The sequence below is a fragment of the Papio anubis genome, chromosome 11 (assembly GCF_008728515.1).
Source record: "Papio anubis isolate 15944 chromosome 11, Panubis1.0, whole genome shotgun sequence".
Taxonomy (NCBI): domain Eukaryota; kingdom Metazoa; phylum Chordata; class Mammalia; order Primates; family Cercopithecidae; genus Papio; species Papio anubis.
In genome coordinates, this window is record NC_044986.1 from 38,038,487 (window position 1) to 38,060,822 (window position 22,336).

At 44.7% G+C, this 22,336-nt stretch overlaps 1 protein-coding gene across 9 annotated transcripts in view; it reads left to right on the forward strand.

Annotated features, from left to right (window-relative positions):
- ALDH18A1 (aldehyde dehydrogenase 18 family member A1) overlaps positions 1-15,000 on the forward strand; it is a 49,463-nt gene extending 34,463 nt beyond the window's left edge. For 8 of the 9 annotated variants that reach the window (XM_009215047.3, XM_003904040.4, XM_017944155.2 and 5 more), the window contains 7 exons: positions 1,440-1,660; positions 4,894-5,031; positions 7,671-7,866; positions 7,966-8,087; positions 10,413-10,599; positions 11,545-11,640; positions 13,983-15,000. In XM_009215047.3, coding sequence (XP_009213311.1) covers positions 1,440-1,660; positions 4,894-5,031; positions 7,671-7,866; positions 7,966-8,087; positions 10,413-10,599; positions 11,545-11,640; positions 13,983-14,164 — 1,142 coding nt within the window. In that variant the 3' untranslated portion in view covers positions 14,165-15,000. The remainder of the gene's footprint in view (positions 1-1,439; positions 1,661-4,893; positions 5,032-7,670; positions 7,867-7,965; positions 8,088-10,412; positions 10,600-11,544; positions 11,641-13,982) is intronic. The other variant, XR_002524564.2, reaches the window with a different exon arrangement.
- Positions 15,001-22,336: the final 7,336 nt, after the last annotated feature.

A 22,336-nucleotide genomic window follows, 5' to 3' on the forward strand; every position in this document is an offset into this window, starting at 1 on the left:
TTGACCAGGCATGGTGGCTCATGCCTGTAATCCCAACACTTTGGGAGGCCGAGGCGGGTGAATCACGAGGTCAGGAGTTCAAGACCAGCCTGGCCAACATGGTGAAACCCCATCTCTACTAATAATACAAAAATTAACCGGGCATGGTGGCACACACCTGTGGTCCCAGCTACATGGGAGGCTGAGGCAGGAGAATTGCTTGAACCTGGAAGGCAGAGGTTCCAGTGAGCCGAGATTGTGCCACTGCACTCTAGCCTGGGCAACAGAGCGAGACTCCTTCTCAAAAAAAAAAAAAAAAAAAAATACATATTTTAAAATTAGCCAGCCATGGTGATACATGCCTGTAGTCCTAGCTACTCTGGAGACTGAAGCAGGAGGATCACTTGAGCCCAGGAGTTCAAGGCTGCAATAAGCTATGATTATACCACTGCACTCTAGCCTTAGTGACACACTGAGACCCTGTCTGTAAAAGAAAAAAAGCAAAAAAGTTTTCTTTTTTAAAATTCTATTCTCCTTCCCAAGATATTTAACATTTTATTTTAGAAGAAAACATCTTTGTTGGTTCTGATTATAAAAATAATTCACTCATTATAAAAAAATAAAATAATATAGAAAGATAGATTATTACTTTTCTGGCTGCATTCCAGATTTCTTCCTGTGCACACATATATGTACAGTGTTTGATAAATAGGATATCGTACATGCTGTTGTATAGTTTGCTTTTTTCGTAGACTATATCCTAGATAGCTTTCCATGTCAGTGAACCTAGGTATAGTCTTTATAATAACTGAATTATAAACCGTTGTCTGAATATTTAGGTAGAATTCAGTTTATCAGTATTACAACAATGTTGTGGTAAGTATCCTCGTTATATACCTGCCTGTTCATACAAATGATAAATTTCTGGAACTGAAATTGCTGGGAAAAAGGGTATCAGGGTACACAGCTTTACATGATGCTATGTACTGCCAAACGGACGCCTAAGAAAGACAGTCTAAGTCGTATGTCATTGTCTTCCTGAGTCTGTTCCTAATGCAGTCCCACATGTTCAGTAAAACATCAAGACATATCAGTTGGGCCAGGCACTGTGGCTTGCACTTGTAATCCCAGCACTTTGGGAGGTCGAGGCGGGCAGATCACTTGAGGTGTGGAGTTCAAGATCAGCCCGGCCAACCTGGTGAAACCCCATCTCTACAAAAATGAGCCAGACCTGGTGGCACATGCCTGTAGTCCCTGATACTAAGGAGGCTGAGGTGGGAGAATTGCTTGAACCCAGGAGGCGGAGGTTGCATTGGGCCTAGATCATGCCACTGCACTCCAGCCTGGGCGTCAGAGTAAGATCCTGTCTCAAAAAAAAAAAAAAAAAAAAAGACGCATCAATTGGTAGCTGCAGCCTGTCAGGTCTGCTACTTCATCATATCCTCTTAATGGCTTTTCAGGGAGACTTGCAGCTCCTCTGCTGAAACGTTTAAGCCTCTCCACATCCAAACTGAACAGCCTGGCCATCGGTCTGCGGCAGATCGCAGCCTCCTCCCAGGACAGCGTGGGACGTGTTTTGCGCCGCACCCGAATCGCCAAAAACCTGGAACTGGAACAAGTGACTGTCCCAATTGGAGTTCTGCTGGTGATCTTTGAATCTCGTCCTGACTGCCTACCCCAGGTGTGTATATACCCCAGGTGAATAAATACTCTGCCACTGGGGGCTGGTGCAGATATTGGAGGAAGAATATATATGTGTGTGTGTGTATATATATATGTTTTTATTATACTTTAAGTTCTAGGGCACATGTGCACACCGTGCAGGTTTGTTACATAGGTATACATGTGCCATGTTGCTTTGCTACACCCATCAACTCATCATGTACATTAGTTATTTCTCCTAATGCTATCCCTCCCCCAGTCCCCCACCCCCTGACAGGCCCCAGGGTGTGATGTTTCCCGCCCTGTGTCCAAGTGTTCTCATTGTTCATTTCCCACCTGTGAGTGAGAATGTGCGTTGTTTGGTTTTCTGTCCTTGTGATAGTTTGCTGAGAATGATGGTTTCCAGCTTCATCCGTGTCCCTGCAAAGGACATGAACTCATCCTTTTTTATGGCTGCATAGTATTGAATGGTGTATATGTGCCACATTTTCTTAATCCAGTCTATCATTGATGGACATTTGGATTGGTTCCAAGTCTTTGCTATTGTGAATAGTGCTGCAGTAAACAGACATGTTCATGTCTCTTTATAGTAGCATGATTTATAATCCTTTGGCTATATACCCAGTAATGGGATCACTGGGTCAAATGGTATTTCTAGTTCTAGATCCTTGAGGAATCGCCACACTGTCTTCCACAATGGTTGAACTAATTTACACCCCCACCAACAGTGTAAAAGCATTCCTATTTCTCCACATCCTCTCCAGCATCTATTGTTTCCTGACTTTTTAATGACTGCCATTCTAATAGGCATGAGATGGTATCTCATTGTGGTTTTGATTTGTATTTCTCCGATGACCAGTGATGATGAGCATTTTTTCATGTGTCTGTTGGCCGCATAAATGTCTTCTTCTGAGAAGTGTCCATATCCTTTGCCCACTTTTTGATGGGGGTGTTTTTTTCTTGTAAATTTGTTTAAATTCTTTGTAGATTCTGGATATTCGCCCTTTGTCAAATGGGTAGATTGCAAAAATTTTCTCCCATTCTGTAGGTTGCCTGTTCACTCTGATGGTAGTTTCTTTTGCTGTGTAGAAGCTCTTTATTTTAATTAAATTCCGTTTGCCTATTTTGACTTTTGTTGTCATTGCTTTTGGTGTTTTAGTCATGAATTCCTTGCCCATGCCTATGTCCTGGATGGTATTACCTAGGTTTTCTTCTAGGGTTTTTATGGTTTTAGGTCTAACATTTAAGTCTTTAATCCATCTTGAATTAATTTTTGTATGAGGTGTAAGGAAGGGATCCAGTTTCAGCTTTCTACTTACGGCTAGCCAGTTTTCCCAGCACCATTTATAAAATAGGGAATCCTTTCCCCATTTCTTATTTTTGTCAGGTTTGTCAAAGATCAGATTGTTGCAGATGTGTGGTGTTATTTCTGAGGCCTCTCTTCTGTTCCATTGGTCTATATCTCTGTTTTGATGCCAGTACCATGCTGTTTTGGTTATTGTAGCCTTGTAGTATAGTTTGAAGTCAGGTAATGTGATGCCTCCGGCTTTGTTCTTTTTACTTAGGATTGTATTGGCAATGCAGGCTCTTTTTTGGTCCCATATGAACTTTAAAGTAGTTTTTTCCAATTCTGTGAAGAAAGTTATTGGTAGCTTGATGGGGATGGCATTGAATCTATAAATTACCTTGGGCAGTATGGCCATTTTCACGATATTGATTCTTCCTATCCATGCACATGGAATGTTCTTCCATTTGTTTGTGTCCTCTCTTATTTCGTTGAGCAGTGGTTTGTAGTTCTCCCTTGTAAGTTGGATTCCTAGGTATTTTATTCTTTTTGTAGCAATTGTGAATGGGAGTTCACTCATGATTTGGCTGTTTGTCTGTTATTGGTGTATAGGAATGCTTGTGATTTTTGCACATTGATTTTGTATCCTGAAGGATATATTTTCAATACTGGAGATAAGCTTCCCAAAGACAGTTGTGTGTGTGTGAAGGTCTTTTAACAAAAAAAAAAAGATAATTTTTGAGACTTTATTCTCAGGTTGTTCTTGAGGTAATATATGTTCTTGATTCCTCCAGTATCCTAAAGTAGTTGTTCATATGTCCATTTTAGAGCTGGAGAAATTGAACCTCATAGAAGGTAAGATTCCTGTCACACTTGTAAGGTGCAGCTGGGACTGTAGCCCAAATCAACCTACCATACCACAGTGCAGGAGCAAATTTCCAAATATCTTAGCCTGTGGTTCACTTTGTTCTCTGACCACAAGTCTCTGATAGCCTGCTGCTGTCATTCATGTATAATTGGCTTGACCCGTGTGAAAAGGACACCTTTATTGTCAGCGTCATTGATGGCTTCCTATAGGTACGTCTGTTAGGAAAAAGAACTTTCAGTAGTTAATGAAAATTAGAATACAATGCTCGGCCAGGCATGGTGGCTCATACCTGTAATCCCAGCACTTTGGGAGGCCAAGGCAGGTGGATCATGAGGTCAAGAGATTGAGACCATCCTGGCCAACATGGTGAAACCTTGTCTCTACTACAAAATACAAAAATTAGCTGGGTGTGGTGGGACCTGTAATCCCAGCTACTCAGGAGGGTGAAACAGGAGAATCACTTGAACCCAGGAGGCAGAGGTTGCAGTGAGTCAAGATCACGTCACTGCATTCCAGCCTGGCAACAGGGCGAGATTCCATCTCAAAAAAAGAAAAGAATGCAACCCCCTTTAAGCAAGTTGACATATCACAGCCTCCTGTTGAGAAAGCATATGTTAAAGTTCTTGCCAAGCAGCTGTGCTGGGAAATACAAGGTGTCATTAGAGAGTGACCCCACTTTATTACCCTAAACTCCCTCCCTGAATTCTGGGAGCATTTCCCCCACTGGACTGTCCTATAGGATACCAGCTCTTTCTTTGCACTAGCCCCGAAGTCTCAAAGGGAAATTCTATTTTAAAAACAAAAAACTAGCACCTCTTTACTATAAGACATAGGTGACTGTGGAATCTGGAATGCTCTGTGAAGGGTACTCTCTGACATCCCCTTACACCAGTGTGTTCACCAAGGGGCTCGCATACCACTGAGGCCTGTCATCAATCCCTGGCTGATGCTGGCTCACTACCTCTCTGGCCACATACCTGTCTTGCAGAAATGCCCCAGTGATGACTTAGCACACAGAAAGAGTGCTTATGAATGCTAACATCACTGTTGCTATTACTGTTTGTCCCCTTTGATCCACTGCTCTCCCTTTGATCTGCAGGTGGCAGCTTTGGCTATCGCAAGTGGTAACGGCTTGTTACTCAAAGGAGGGAAGGAGGCTGCACACAGCAACCGGATTCTCCACCTTCTGACCCAGGAGGCCCTCTCAATCCATGGAGTCAAGGAGGCCGTGCAGCTGGTAGGTCCCTGGGAATGCACCAAGTCAGGCCCAGAGGGGCTAGGTCAGGTGTTTGGGAATTTAAAGCAAAACTTAGGCCACACAGAGCCAAGACTACAGGCAGACTTGACACTCCAGCAGGCCTGTGAGCCCACAGACTTTAGGCCATTCTACAGAGCCAGATGGGTCCTCAGTGACTTAGGAAGGCCCCTGCCTTATAGCTGCATCTTGGCACTATTTATTTACAAGGATGTCAATTAGACCTTCATTTTTTGGGTCACAAGGCAGCAGGAGTACCAGACCTAGAGCGTGAGGCCTATGTTCCTGTCATTGGCAGAGTGATCTAGGGTAAGTCAGATGAGAAACTTTACAAAAGTTTGTCATAAACTGTCATGCAGTGTGTTGAGTATCAGATCATGCTGTTATCACTATTATTATTTAAGGGCATTACTTTAACTGACCATTTCTCATTCTCTTCAACTGTCAAATGAAGTTTGATAATAATAGCTACTACTTGTTGAGTACCTACTATGTGCAAGGCTCATTTTATCCATTAATTCATTTGATCGTCACAACAGTCCCATGAGGAAAATATCATTAATTATTAGACTCATTTTCTACATTGGGAAAAACAGATTCAGAGGTAAAGTAATTCCCCAAGAGTCACACGGTGTGTGATAGAGTTTAGATTTGGACCTAGGCTGACTCCAGATCCTTTTTTTTTTTTTTTTTTTTTTTGTGGCTCATTTGCTCCAACATTCCAGGATTCTGTTGGCTACTGGGAGAATGTCTACAAGCCTGCTCATTACACACTCAGTGACCAGAATCTGGTTTTTTTCTTATGCCAAAATAGTGGTTGGAAAGAGCATAGATTTTAGGGATTCAAATCCCAGCTTTACCACATCCTAGCTTACACAGGTGCCCTCCCTCCTTTTCTTCCTATTGATGTGTAACATACATAAAGTATACAGATCCTGTGAACAACTCTATGACTGTTCACACACACACATATATAACCACCAGCCATATCAAGATCCAGAACAGTCCAACATCCTAGAGGGCCCCCTGTGCCCTTCCCAGTCAATATGTAGCCGCCTTCCCCACAAACTACTTTTTTGACTTCTGTCACATTAAATTACTTTTGCCTTTCTCTTTTGAGACATAGTCTTGCTCTGTTGCCCAGACTGGAGTGCAGTGGCACAATCTCAGCTCTTGGCTCACTGCAGCCTCAGCCTCCCAGGCTCCAGCAGTCCACCCACCTCAGCTTTCCTAGTAGTTGGGACTACAAGTGTGTGCCTCCAGACCTGGCTAATTTTTGAGGTTTTTTTGTTTTTTGTAGAGACAGAGTTTCACCATGTTGCCCAGGCTGGTCTCGAACTCCTGAGCTCAGGCAATCTGCCTGCCTCAGCCTCCCAAAGTGCTTGGAATGTGCCACCACGCCCGGCCTTTTGCCCATTCTTGAACTTTATATAAATGAGATCAAACAAAACACACGTTTATGTTGCCTGTCATTCCTTCGTTATGTCTGTGGCATTCATTCCCATTGTTGCATCTAGCAGTAGTTTTCTCATTTAATCGCCATGTAGTGTTCCGTTTACCTGCATGTACTACAGTTCATCTTTTCTTCTGTTGATGAATATTTAGGTTGTGTCCGGTTTTGGGCTGTGTAGAATAAAGTTGCTGTGAACATTCTGGTACATATATATATTTGTTGTAAAAGTAATATGACCATATGGAGAAAAATTAAAAATCAAGAGAAAACAAAATGCCCATAATCTCAGTATCCTCACACAGGCTCGTTAAGTCATTCCAGTCCACATCCCAGGGTAGAAGTTGTCATCAGAAGTCATGAGAACCATGACTCCCTAGCAAGACCAACCCAACATTTCCTCAATGCTGTGAATAGAAAACCAACAGAGCAGCCACTCCCTTTTGTGATCTTCATGGCCTGAAGTAGTGTACTGCATTTAACCTCCATAGATACTCCTTTGTGCTCCTTCTGGCATTTTAAAAATTGTCTGCCCAGGGCCGGGCGCGGTGGCTCAAGCCTGTAATCCCAGCACTTTGGGAGGCCGAGACGGGCGGATCACGAGGTCAGGAGATCGAGACCATCCTGGCTAACAAGGTGAAACCCCGTCTCTACTAAAAAAATACAAAAAACTAGCCGGGCGAAGTGGCGGGCGCCTGTGGTCCCAGCTACTCGGGAGGCTGAGGCAGGAGAATGGCGTGAACCCGGGAGGCGGAGCTTGCAGTGAGCTGAGATCCGGCCACCGCACTCCAGCCTGGGCGACAGAGCCAGACTCAGTCTCAAAAAAAAAAAAAAAAAAAAAAAAAAAATTGTCTGCCCAATATTATGACTAGCAGTACCCTAGTGCTGCCTTTGCTACTTGATGCTGAGCTCTTTGAGGGCATGCCCTGCGTCCTGTGTGATCCGTGATGCAGAGCACAGCATCGAATATATAGTGTTTGATAAGCATTTGCTGGACAACTTTTTGGTTCCCATGATCGGGAGCTTAATTTTGTTTTTAGAAGAAGTTTCACAGTGTCTCACTTAGTTCTCAGAATGTACAGATGTTTATCTGTAAAAGAGAAGCTGCTATTTTCATATTTTGTGTGGTCAGAAGATGTCATCTTTATCATTTTCTTCTTTCCTTCTAAAGGTGAATACCAGAGAAGAAGTTGAAGATCTTTGTCGCCTAGACAAAATGATAGATCTGATCATTCCACGTGGCTCTTCCCAGCTGGTCAGAGACATCCAGAAAGCTGCTAAGGGGATTCCAGTGATGGGGCACAGCGAAGGGATCTGTCACATGTATGTGGATTCCGAGGCCAGTGTTGATAAGGTCACCAGGCTAGGTGAGCTGGATGGGGTCTCCTCTTTCACAAGGGGGAAATATTACGTCCTCTGCAGCTCTGGATCATATTAGTGGAAACAATTCTTTGCTCATCTTTCAGTCAGAGACTCTAAATGTGAATATCCAGCTGCCTGTAATGCTTTGGAGACTTTGTTAATCCACCGGGATCTGCTCAGGACACCATTATTTGACCAGATCATTGATATGCTGAGAGTGGAACAGGTAAGAGTTCCACAGGACTAGTACATTACTTCCTGTCTTAGAAGCCTGCGGAATTAAACCAGGCATGGCCATACCACATAAGGCAGTTTAAGAAACAATATTTTTTAATATCTCCTATGTACAAAGTTCCATGCTAAGTACAGAGGTGAGTAAAACACAACCCCCGCCCTCTAGTAGTTGAACCAAACCAATACACAAATAGCTTTATTACAAAGTGGAATGTGTTGTGTGCTAAAGAGGGTTCAAAGGTAAGACAGACCACATGGCACTATGCTGACTGAACTGTTTCTGGCAACCTTTTGTTCACCTATCAGGGTGTTCCCAAACGTATATTATTTTTTGAATTTGATTTGAAAAGATGGTGCAGAAATGTTTCAAACCAAAAACTTATATACGTTCACTGCTTGCCCCCAGTGTCTTTGGTTACCAATATTAATGTACTTAATGTAGTGATATTTGGGATTCAGTAATTTGTAGAATGTCTCCCTGGATTATGTTTTACCGTGTTGTTAAGGTTGTAAACAAACCAAAAGCCAATTAATTTCAAATATAAAGTTGTGCTGTGTCCTAAATTCATGCCTGCAAGAAAATATAATAGATGCCCTCAAGGCAGAAATGGACAATCTGTTAAATTCTCTGCATGGATGCATTTTAAGCTTTAATTTCTGATGTCACAGTACACTTTCAGAATTATATAAAGCAGCATGGCAGTAGAGAATGTGCTTATTGGCCTTGGTTGCTTTGACTCTGAGCATGTGTCTCTTCCCTTCCATCCTTTGACTGGAAAGGAAGGCTCCAGTTAGCTTATAAATGTGGCATGGTCCCGGTGAGAACTGGAAAGAATTGTTTTGAAAATGAAACTGTACTCCACAGATTACAAGGAAGTTAGATCACATGATCATTCATGTTTGGGGGCCTTACTTTACTTTGGTAAGGAAGCCTGTTGGTTGGGCACCTGTGTTTGCCAAGCACCACAGTGAACTGGATTAGACAGGAGGAAAGCTCTCCTTTAGCCAGGACTAAACCCTGCCCCTAGACCTAATTTGAACACACCAGTGTTATCCTCAGTCATTAAAATGAGAATGGCCTTGAAATTCCAAATCAAAATGAGTCACTATGTGTACTTCATCCAGCACTATTGGATGGCATAAAGTAAAGCCAGAAGGATGGCTTGCACAGGGGTGGGATTCCAGTCTCCAAGGAACACAGAGGAAGTGAGATCCCAGATAGGAAACAATGGCAGGGCCTTGGGACTCATGAGGATAGGGCAGACACCACTCATAACTTGAGCCAAGGCAAAAGCTTGGTCCCAAAGAATCAAGGCATGAAGCCTGTCCTGGGGATGTCTCAGAGAACAAGGCTTAAGTGGGATCCAGCTTGTGATTGGGGCCCTCAGTGACCAGCCTCAAAATACTTAAATTCCTCCAACCAGAAGCAGGATTAGAACCAGAGCCTAGGGCTGAGCTGAACCTAGAGGTGGGGCCAGAGTGACACAGTTGTAAATCAAATGAGTAGCCGGAGTTTGAGGTGCTGAAACCAAGTACTAGGTACCTAACCAGGTACCTAACCAAGTACTGCTTACCTCTAAAGCAAACCTGGGACTTCGCCAGGGTACAGGGAGTAGGAATGTATATGTGGCACCTCCCTCTTTCCATGCGAGTCCAGTGCCTAGGTACCATATGTAGGGACTGGGATCTTTATTGTTAAGTATTCGTTTTAGTAAAATACCAGAAGTCAAGGCCTTATGTTGATAACCCACTGAATGCCTTGCACATTCTTTTTTATTCTTTTTTTTTTTTTTTTTTTTTTTTGAGATGGAGTCTTGCTCTGTCACCCAGGCTGGAGTACAGTGGCATGATCTCGGCTCACTGCAACCTCTGCCTCCGAGGTTCAAGCAATTCTGCCTCAGCCTCCCAAGTAGCTGAGATTACCTGCCACCATACCCAGCTAATTTTTTAGTAAAGACGGGGTTTCGCCATGTTGGTCAGGCTGGTTTCGAACTCCTGACCTCAAGTTATCCACCCATCTCAGCCTCCCAAAGTGCTGGGATTACAGGCGTGAGCCACTGTGCCCGGCCCACCTTGCACATCCTTAACGTTCAAAGGTTTCCTGCTTCAATCCCTGTTCCAACTGCCTTGAGGGCCCTTTGCTTGCAAGTGGCCGGTCAGATCATGCTGGAGGGAGGAAAGTAGGACTAGTTCTGTTGTCGAGGCCACAGGAGCCACTTTGGGCTGTGGTTTTACAGGCTCACCTTTCTGTTCTATCCTAGAGCTTGCTTATTTCAGTTGTTTTTATGTTATTGCCCCTGGACTTCCTCTGTTCCAGGTAAAAATTCACGCAGGCCCCAAATTTGCCTCCTATCTGACCTTCAGCCCCTCCGAAGTGAAGTCACTCCGAACTGAGTATGGGGACCTGGAATTATGCATTGAAGTAGTGGACAACGTTCAGGATGCCATTGACCACATCCACAAGTATGGCAGTTCCCACACGGATGTCATCGTCACAGAGAACGGTCAGTGTCCAGATGCTTCCTGCATAGTGTCTGCCTTTGCTGCTTTCTGATCCTGCTCCTCTTAGCCCCTCTTGGCCTGCAGAAAAACATCATTTGAGTAGGCTTACGGTAATGCTTAGTAGTGGTTGCATTTGGTACTTTGATGTCACAGCCGGAGGAGGCGGGGCAGGGATGATTAGCTCTGCTTTGAAGATGACTAACCCTGTCAGCGGCGTTATCATTTAATGCATGCAACAAATCTTACAAAGTAGTTAAAATAAACCCATTTTACAGCTGAGGAAACCAAGGCCCAGGAGATTAAGGGCAGAACCAACTCTGCACATTCATTCATTCATTTATTCCACAAATATGTATGCAGGGACACTCCTGGGTGTCAGATACTGGAGCCTCAGTGGTGGAGGATGCCAGTAGGGCCCCCTCGAGGAATTTACAGTCAGTTAATTGGGGCACCAGAGCAGTGCCACCCATATTAACAGCCAGCACTTACCAAGCACTCACTGTGTGCTAGGCACTAGGATGAGTACTCCCCAGGTGCTGATTTCATCCTCTCTACAACCCTATCAGCTAGGTAATGTAAGTCCCTTTTCACCCAGACACAGAGAGTTTTATACACCTGCAGAAGGTCACAAAGCTGGTGGGTGTACAGCTGGAGTTCAGGCCTAGGCATTCTGGCTCTGGAGCCCATAAGTTGGAAGTTTCGGCAGGTCACCTGCATGGGAGATCTGGATTCCAACCCAGTCTTTCCACAACACTGTGATTGATGAAGGTGATTTGTCTTCTTCCTGTTGAGATTTTTCACAAGCCTGAATATTTAATATGTGAGAACACATAGGGAGGCCCAGTGGGGACTCAGACTCTGCCCTGATCTGTCACCAATGAATGGCTGGAAACGGGGATGTTCTCTGGGTATCATCCTAACTTGGTTTGTCTTTCTTTACCCTGCAGAAAACACAGCAGAGTTCTTCCTGCAGCACGTCGACAGTGCCTGTGTGTTCTGGAATGCCAGCACTCGCTTTTCTGATGGTTACCGATTTGGACTGGGTAAGAAAGACTCTGGTTGGGGAGAAAGAAGTTCCTTATGAAGCACTGTGTGGTCCAGGGGTATGCTGAGGTGGGGAAGACACCTCCCCTTGACTCACATGCTTGGTCAAGATAAGAGAGAGAGATAGGCTGGGTGGGCATAGTGGCTCACGCCTGTAATCCCAGCACTTTGGGAGGCCGAGGCGGGTGGATCACCTGAGTTCAGGAGTTCAAGACCAGCCTGGCCAACATAGTGAAACCCTGTCTCTACTAAAAATACAAAAAATTAGCCAGGCGTGGTGGCGGACGCCTATAATCCCAGCTACTCAGGAGGCTGAGGCAGGAGAATTACTTGAACCTGGGAAGCCGAGGTTGCAGTGAGCCGAGATCGCACCATTGCACTCCAGCCTGGGCGACGAGCTAAACTCCATCTCAAAAAAAAAAAAAGAAAGAAAACCTCCAATAATACATTTATGACACGTTTTCTGAATATTTGAGAATTATTTCAACCACTCAAAACATTTTAGGCCACGTGCAGTGGCTCACACGTATAATCCTGGCACTTTGAGTGGCTGAGGCAGGAGGATCTCATGAGTCAGGGAGTTCAAGACCAGCCTGGGCTACGCAGCAAGACCTCCTCTCTACAGAGATGAAAAAATTATCCAGGTGTGGTGGCGTGAGCCTGTAGTCCCAGTTACTCAGGAGGCTGAGGCAAGAGGATCCCTTGAGCCCAGGAGTTCGAGGCTGCAGTGAGCTAAGATGGTGCCACTGTACTCCAGCCTGGGAGAGAGTGAGGCCCTATCTCTATAACAAAACAAAACAAAAAGACACACATTTTAATCCTTCTGAACTTTTTGAGTAGATGATCTGCCTGGAGAAATAGTTCTCACCGAATTGTTAAAGATTATAAAAGGGAATTTAACTCAGTTATTCTTAGTCATTATACTCTTTATTTTTAGTTCCCCATTTCTTTTATGTTGGGATTTGATGTAATTATCACATCACTTGCACTGATCTTTATACTCCATGTACTTGAAAAAGAAATAGCAATATATTTTTAAGGGCTGGGGCACCCAGCATTCAAATGAAAATCCAGGATGAGGGAAGAACAAAAGACCATTTCATTGTCCTTCCAACACCAGCTCAGAGTGAAAGCTGGTTGAGTTAAATTCCTTGTGAAATGCATTAATGACAATAGAGATTTTATTGAGCATTTACTACATTCCCAGCACTGTGCTAAATGTGTCACAAGCATGCTCTCACTTCATTCTACAAAATGAATTCTTTTTCCAGATGAAGAAACTGAGGCATGAAGTTAGGTAGCGTGTCCAAAGTCATGTGGTCTCTATGCTATTGAACCAGAATCTGAATCCTGCTGGTTTCACTCTCCTTGCCAACCACTACCCCAAGCATATCCCACCCTCGCTGCATTTCCTACTTGCTCTTCTCTCTGCCTGCAGGACCTCTGGTTTTCTCCAGCCAGCTCCTTCTCACTGTTCAGGTCTCAACCAAAAGGCACTTCTTTAGGGAGGCTTTCCCTGACCACCCTTCCCAGCGTGTCCCTAGCTCCACCACACAGCCTCTGTCATAGCACCCATCACTGCACTTGAGCACCACAGGAGACTATTTACTCACCTGTCCTTTGGCTGCCTCGCCCACTATAATATCAGCTCCACGAAAACAGGGCCTTGTATCTATTATTCACCACTTTATCCCCAGGGCTCAACACAGTGCCTAGTACATAGTACATGCTCAGTAAAGTGATAATGAGGGAACCCTGCCTCCACTGTATACATTGTAGAACACCAAGCCAGGCCCAGGAAAACCCCTGACGTTCCCTAGGTCTGAGCTGGGAGCAAGAGGAAAGTGAATGAACAGTAACCCTTTGATGTATTCAGTAACTGTCTAATGAGTCCCCTGTGCTAAGACTTCTAGGGGATACCAAGAGCATGTCCCTTTCTTTCTAAGATTTAAAGAGTATTTGAGGAGGAGGTGAAACCATTTTGGTAAATGTTGTCGTACCCCCAAAACATGCTCAAATGTCAAAATATGGTATGCAATTCAGATGCTAAACTGATATCAGAGACAGCACTTGTATTAATAGCATTGTCAAAATGCACTGGGGATAAAATACAGAAGAGGGGTTCACACACAGTTTCACGAGAAGGGGTGTATCATGATTTATAGTAATTGGAGGACATGTTTATGGGAACAGGATGACTCAGCTGTCCTGGGGAGGATGGGTGAGGAGTTAGCAGGAAGAGAGGGTACCAAGTGAGGGGGAAGCAGCAGGGTGGGTCTGGAGCATGGACAGGAAGCAGAGGCTGGGAAAAGCTACATCTTTTATTCATGCTTTTTCACAGGAGCTGAAGTGGGAATCAGTACATCGAGAATCCATGCCCGGGGACCAGTAGGACTTGAGGGACTGCTTACTACTAAGTGGCTGCTGCGAGGGAAGGACCACGTGGTCTCAGATTTCTCAGAGCATGGAAGTTTAAAGTATCTTCATGAGAACCTCCCGGTTCCTCAGAGAAACACCAACTGAAAAGAGCCAGGAAAACCCGGGAATGTTCCAAAAGGTCTTTGCAGTTAAACTTGTCTTATCTCAGGAGAGAGCCCAGTCTTGTCTCCCAGTTCCTGGTAGGGTCTGCCTGTTGGAAAGTGTACTTGGATGCTTCTGGGCTCCGTTTGGCAATAGCAGTCTTGGCTGATGGGCGCAGTCTGGCTCCCAGCTCACCCCCTTTTTTTTTTTTTTTTAAGTAAGAAAATAATTGCTACCAATAGAGACTTTGCCAAGTCTAATTATCTTCTAGGATTGAAAGGTGCATTTTCCCCATATAAAAGGCGAGGAAAATCCATGGCTGCTTTGTATTACCTCAGTGAGTTACAGCCCCCCTTGGCATTTAGTTGGTACTAGAGCCAGTCATCCTTAACAAATCTTTTCACATTTTATTTCTTTCACACATAGTCATCTTCAAAAAGGAAAAAGATGTGGAATTTTAGAAGAGGGGCAACTCTTCTTTTTAGCATTCTCATCAGAAAGTCACAAAAATAGACGGAATCATTTCCACTGGGAAGATTGACCTTTTGTATTTATTTGTGGGGTAAATTAATAAGCATTCCAGATGCTTGCAGCTTCCTGCATCCAGGAGATGCTGTGTTCCCCGTGATGCAGCTGGAAGCTGAGCTGCAGACAGGAGGTGCGAGTTTCAGGATGTTCCCCACTGAGCCGGAGGAATATCTACGGCAGTGATGCTTGAAATTTTTGTATGAATTATTTTGTCGTCCTACCCTTTTCCTCCAAAACAAAAATTAGAGGATTATTTTAATACTTTGGATTCTTCTCCCCTTTTTGAGAAATAAAGTTTTTTATGAAAAGCCTGTGCATGATTAAAGTTTTCTCCCTTATTTGTCATTACCCCCTTCTTTTTCCTCTCTTGTGACCCTTGTGCCCTGCTTGAGGGCATGTTCTCTTCTCTTAAAGCTGTCTGGGGAGACAAGACATCTGCCTCAACAGTGTTTGTTGGTGGAAGCAACATAGGCAAAACCCACAGAGGGACTCAGACAGGGAGAGAAGAAAGGAAAACAGGAGATTAAGCCCCAAGAGCTTGAAGACTAAAAGTGCGGTGAGGGTCTGAAGTTGGTGGGGTCCGACCTGAGCGAGCTCCCACGGTGGCACATAGCCCCAGCTGACATCCTTAGTTCACTGCATCCCCCAGCTCCTCCCTGCCCGTCTTGTTGCCTCAGGATCACCTGACAGTTCAGACCCTCCCCACTCTCCCTCCATTTAGCTCCTGTCCTTAGGGCCCCTGGTGCCTGACAGTCTGCAGTTGAAAGATTTCTTGTCTCATGGGGGCCTCCTCAAGAAGTAAGCACTCGCTTACAGTGCTGCTGCTTTTCCTCTGGGGATGTTTCACCAGCACAAGAATGATGGTGTCGTGTGGAACATGTTCCCAGGCTGGCTGCACAGCCTGCCTCTCATCCAGACCCTTACATGGTCTGGCAAGTCACCCTGACTGCCCTGCCCTCTGGATGGGAAGTTCTGGCATAGCTTGCCTGAAAAGGCTATAAACAGCCCTGTCTGAAACTGTCACAAACACCACAATGAGCTCCCAACCAGACAACAAATGCCCAGGTATCTTAAAATAGAAGGCAGCCTAAGAGAGCTGGGGCCCTTGGGGAAGACCACTGAGAAGGCAGGCCTGCATCTGGGCCCTAAGAAAGACCACTCTCATCAGACAGAAACCCCAAGTTTCACTCATTAAACTGGCCTGCATCAATCATTGCTGTAAATGCACACATTGAGTTTAACTGCATCCCACAGAAACTTCAAAGAATTGGGGCTTGAACTTGATCATTCCTTTTTCTCATGTAAAAAGAGCTCTGGAAGTAGGCAGCTTCAAGGCTGAGGTAATGCCTCCATGAAGGCCATCAGGCACTGGGGCTGCTTTTGGTTTATGCTCTTCTGTCCTAGGGCAAGGCTCTTGTCCACATGGTAGTGGCATTCCAACCATCAGGACTGCATTCCAGCCAGCAGGAAGAAGGAAGAACCATAGGCAGAGGAGTGTCTGCCCGCTGCCCCTTCTAAGTGACATTCGCTGCCCCTTCTAAGTGACGTTCCAGGAAGACCCCCGCAGTGGCTTGACCAAAACGAGCTCATGGCCTCCCTTCTCTAAAAGGGATCTGGGAGGTGTAGCTTTTTTATTTGGGCACACTGCAGCTCCAAGAAAGTAAGGGTGCTATTGGTAAGGAAGGAGGAAAATCAGATAGGGGAAGAAGATTATCCTAATTGATTCGTGGAGCTGAGAGCAAGATTCATTCACCTAAACAGTATGGCTGCTGGAGAACAAAAGAGGGCTGGGATGGTGGCCAGAGAGGTAGCCACAATGTCCCACTGCACTGCATCACAGAAAGGAAATGGAAAGGAGAGGTGAGCAGACACTAAAGATTCATGGTGCTATTTGCAGCCCAGTGTAATGGAGGGAGCACTGAACTGGGACTCCAGAATTTTTTTTCCAGCTCTGTCACTGACTGGCATTATGACCTTGGGTAACTAAACATTTTTGCCTCAGTTTCCACACTCACAAAATGGGAGCTTGGATAAGCTTCCTAGTGAGATGGGGGTATGGGAGGCTCTTCATCACTAAATTGCAAATTAGCTGAACAGGTTTTTTTTTATGTGACAGCCATAGCTGGCCAAATCTTTGGTAGGCATTGAAAGCTAAACGCAACATCACTGACCCGCTCTTCTCCACGCACACACACCCCTCTGCTATTTGCTGGATTTGTGGACCTCAGACTACTTCAAACTGTGGTTCAAGGATCATTGTAACAGAATGACCACAGAGGCTAGCTAAAACTGTAGATTCCTGCACCCAGATCTGCTGAGCCAAAATTTCTGAGGATGGGGCAAGGAATTGGAATTTTCAGTAAGCCCCTTATGTGATTTATCCCAGCATTACCACTACTGTAAGTAACCTGAGAGTTTTGTTTTTCTTCCATAATGAGAAGTCCAGAAGTAGCTCAAGACCAACAAGGCAATTCTGATGCCATTAGGAACCCAGACTCTTTCCAACTTTCAGCCCTGACATTCTTAACTCCGCAACTTCCCTTGCACCACGATGGCTGTTCCATTTCCACACCTGTGTTCCATCTATGTCCCAGTCAGGAAGAAGGGCAGGGGAAAGAGGCGTGCACAGCTGAGTTCGCCCAACACACCCACATTCAAAGAGCTTTCCTGGAAGCTCCAGTCAGTCACTTCCCTTATATCTCATCAGGAGGAACTGTTTCTTGGGGCCACGTGAACAACTATAGCTGCGAGGAGGCTGGGAAATAGAGTTTTACAGCTGGGCACATTCCTGCTCAAACAAAAATCATGATCCTCTTTGTGAGGAAGAGAAGATAAAAATCAGGTAAGCTACTACATTAGGGGGTAGCCATGTTAGGTACAGTTACCCGTAGTGACTTTCCGAAGAGTAGATTTTCTTGGAAGCCTCTTTTATTCCCTTGAGCTCATTGATAAGTTTTGTAATGCAGGTTTATATGGGAAAGCTAAAGTGCTCCATAAGAGATGGAGAAAAGACAAAATTCCCAGGCAGTTTTGGAAAGGAAAGAGTAAGTCGTAGGCCGGTGCAGTGGCTCATGCCTGTAATCCCAGCACTTTGGGAGGCCAAGGTGGGTGGATCACCTGAGGTCAGCAGTTCAAGACTAGCCTGGACAACGTGGCGAAACCTTGTCTCTACTAAAAACACAAAAATTAGCTGGGCGTGGTGGCGGGCGCCTGTAATCCCAGCTACTTGGGAGGCTGAGGCAGGAGAATCTCTTGAACCAGGAGACGGGGGTTGCAGTGAGCCGAGATCGTGCCATTGCTCTCCAGCCTGGGCGACAAGAGCGAAAGTCTGTCTCCAAAAAAAAAAAAAAAAAATGAGTTGTAGACTTGCCCTAGGCAGAGGCTACAAACTAAGGGTCAGTAGGAAATTAGGCTAAAGAAAGCTAAATGTAAGAAACAAAGTATAGGAAAAGCCATCTGTTTTTAAACTGATGGCTTGATGGAGGTTGTTATGTTGTTATGGACTGAATGTTTGTGCCCTTCCCAAATTCCTCGTTGAAGCCCTACCCCTCAATGTGATGGTGTTTGGAGACGGGGCCTTTGGGAGGTAATTAGGGTTAGATGACGTCATGAGGGTGGGGCCCTCATGGTGGGATTGGTGCTTTCGTAAGAGATGGCATGTCTCTGAACAAACTGTTGGGTAAACATGTCTCTCAACAAACTGTTGGGTAAAAAGAAAAATAAGAGATACTAGAGACCTTGACCTCCCGTCCTTCATGTGAGGACACAGTGAGAAGACAAAACAGTCTCCTGCAAGCTAGGAAGCAGGGCCCTCACTAGGAACTGAACTGGCCAGCACCTTGATCTTGGACTTCCCAATCTCCAGACTGAAAAATAAATTTCTGTTGTTTGATCCACCTAGTCTATGATATTTTGTTATGGCAGCCCAAGCAGAAAAAACAGACGTTGTCTTGGAGGTACCTGCATTTTAGAAAAGGAGTCCTAATATTTCAAAGAATTGGCCAGAGTGGCATAGCGGAAAGAGTATGCATTTGGGAGTGATATGACTTGCACTGCCATCTATAAATTGTAGGAACTTGCAGGATTGTTTTTTGCTGCAATGAGCCTCAATTTCCTTATTTGGAAAAAAGTAGACAGCTAATACTTACCTTGAAGATTCCTGTCAGTAAATAATCAGGTCATGGACTGGACACCTAGCTCATGGAAGAAGCACTATCCATGTTGACCACAATTAGCCACATCTGGTATATCTGTCTTTGTAGCCCCCACTGAGCCCAGCAAGGCATAATGCACACAGATGTTTACTGAGTAGCTATTGAAACAGGCTACTTGGGCAGAGCTATTGAGGTGGAGGGGGCTTTCTCTGAGATCCATGGACCATTAGGGATGCTGGTATGAGGCTGGCAGTCTAAAACGATCATGTCTTCCCTGACTCCAACTTATTTCTAAACCATTGAGGAGTATCATTGTTCTCTCTTCCTTATGAAAGTGCCCCGTGGAGTCTCCTGTAGTAGACATTGAGTTAAATGTTACAATGTCTTTTTCACTGGCACTTCTGGCAAAAATCGATGAATAACTTCATAACCACTCTTAAGGGCACCTCATGTAAGTTTGCAGATCTCTGCTATTTTGCAGAACTCTGCTATTAGTGAGAATGAGATTTTAAAGCCTCATTCAGTATCCAGTGAGCACCCACTACGTGCCAGATGCTGGAGATAAGAGACATTTCCTCTCCCTGATGGTTCAAATGTTGATCTGTCTGAGAATTGCTGCTCTAAACTCAGGTAATTCTTATCCTTAACTCCTGCCCTTTACTGCCTATTTTACCCTACTCCCTAAGAGAAATCCTTTGGCCAGTAGGAAAACACCAAACTAGACAGATATGATCCCATGCTGAAGGCAGAAGGATTCACCATAACCTAAGAAAATCAACTCACTCTTTATTCCATCTGGCCCCAGGATTCCTCTAACGCTAGAGGGCAGTCGGGTCCCATAGACCTAAGGAAGTCGGCCTGCTCTTCATCAATGCCCAGCAAATTATCCCCTCCCCGTCCTCAGGCTGCTCTCCTGGAAATGAAGTGCTGATCAGTAAAATAACTTCCAGAGATCCTCTTACCTACAGGGTAAGAACACAGGCCTTTTCAGTTTAGAGGCAGAATAGGGTTTGGACCTTGATTCTAACACCTACTAGTTGTTTGACCTGGGGAAAGTGTCTTAACTTCTCTGAATTTTGATAGTGTGTATCCATAAATGGTTTTGCAAGAGTAAATGTAAAGCACTCAGCACAGTATTCAGCATGTGGTTAACCTTCAGTAACTATTGGCTGTTACTATTAGTGATTGTCAGGAATGACTTTCTCTTAGTTCTTGACATTGCTTTTTTTCCCCTTTGAGACAGGGGTCTCACTCTAAAACCCAGCCTGCTCTCAAACTCAACTCCTGGGCTCAAGCAATCCTTCTGTCTCAGCTCCTGAACAGCTAGGGTTACAAGTGCATGCCACCGCACCAGGCCCTACATTTCTCTTTTATTTAAAGTCCAAGCATCAATTCCTAGGACATAAAGTGAGGACTTTCTTAAGACAGATCTACTATGTACTAAGCATCATAGTAAGGGGGCCAGATGAATTATGTATGATGCCACAATAATCTGAGTGAGGGAATTGTTACCCCTATTTTACAGGTATAGAACCTAAAGATCAGTAAATTGCCCAAGATCACACTGTAGTGGAGGAACTTGGATTCGAACCCAAGACAACAGAGCTTCAAAACTCTTCACCACAGGGAGCATAGCAGTAGTGTTTTCCCAGAAGCTTCTTGTACCTGATCCCAAAGACAAGTTGTGAGGCTGAAGAAGGAGGTTGCCACAGCTACTAACTGGACCCCTTTTCACGTAATCAGATCCTTGGTCTGCTCCAGTTTTGCAAGAGGAGCCACTTGTCTGGAAACTCTCCTCAACACCTGCCCCTGGAGGGAGCCGACTGTGCCTGAATTATTTAGAGTCTCTAGACACTTGATATAATGAGCAGGTGTGGATGCTTCTCTGAATTCCCCAGCATGCCTTTACTTACCTGCTTTCCCCTCCCCCCAGTTGCCTATGAGGAAAAAGGAGGCATCATCCTTTTCCTCACTGTAGATGTGTATGCCTCGTCCTTCATTTTTCATCCTGAAGTCTATTTGTAAGAAGTGGACCATTTTCCTTGCAAATATCAAAAATCATGTTGATTTCCATTGAAACTGGTGGTGTAAATTGACCCTAGCTAGTAAATGCGTAAATTGGCCAGGAGTGGTGGCTCATGCCTGTCATTCCAGCATCTTGGGAGGCCAAGGCAGGAGGATCACTTAAGCCCAGGAGTCTGAGACCAGCCTAGGCAATATAGTGAGACCCTGTCTCTAATTTTTTTATATTTTTTATGTTTTTTTGAGACTGAGTCTCGCTTGTTTCCCAGGCTGGAGTGCAGTATCACGATCTCGGCTCACTGCAACATCTGCCTCCCGGGTTCAAGTGACTCTTCTGCCTCAACCTCCCGAGTAGCTGGGACTACAGGTGCATGCCACCATGCTCGGCTAATTTTTGTATTTTTAGTAGAGACAGGGTTTCACTATGTTGGCCAGGCTGGTCTTGAGCTCCCGGCCTTGTGATCCACCCACTTCAGCCTCCCAAAGTGCTGGGATTACAGGCATGAGCCACCGCTCCTGGCCAAAATTCTTGTTTTTGAAGAATATTTACTGACATAGAGAAGAGACGCACTAGAAAATATTGAATAGGGAAAAACTAAGCTATAAAACAGTATAATTAAAAATTCTCAATTATACATATTTAGTTAGAAAAAGACTGAAAGACAATGTATCAAATAATATTATGGGCTGGGCACAGTGGCTCACAACTGTAATCCCAGCACTTTGGGAAGCTGAGGCTGGAGGATCACTTGAGGACAGGGGTTCAAGACAAACCTGGGCAACATATCAAGACCCTATGTCTACAAAATTTTTTTTTTTTTACTTAGCCAGGCATGTTATGTGTACCTGTAGCCCCAGCTACTTAGGGGACTGAGGCAGGAGGGTCTCCTGCGCCCAGGAGGTTAAAGCTACAGTGAGCAATAATCAAGCCACTGCACTCCAGCCTGGGTGACAGAGTGAGACCCTGTCTCAAATTAAAAAAAAAATTATATATACACACACACACACACATACACACACACACACACACAAAACAGAGAGAGAGTCTCACTCTGTTTTCCAGGCTGGAGTGCAGTGGCACAATCTCGGCTCACCACAACCTCTGCCTCCCGGGTTCAAGTGACTCTCCTGCCTCAGCCTCCCGAGTAGCTGAGACTACAGGCACACACCGCCATGCTCGGCTAATGAGTGATTTCTACTGAGCAGTGAGACAAGTGAGTTTTATTTGTCATTATACTTTTCTAAGTTTTCTACTTTATTTTAAAATTTTCATAGCTAGTAATATTTCTTTCTATGGGAAATTATTGGTGCAGGCCAGGCATGGTGGCTCACACCTGTAATCCCAGCACTGACTGGGAATCCTAGGCAGAGGATTGCTTGAGCCCAGGAGTTTGAGACTAGCCTGGGCAATATGGTGAGACCCTGTCTCTACAAAAAGAAAAATAATACAAAAAGTAGCTGAGCATGGGCC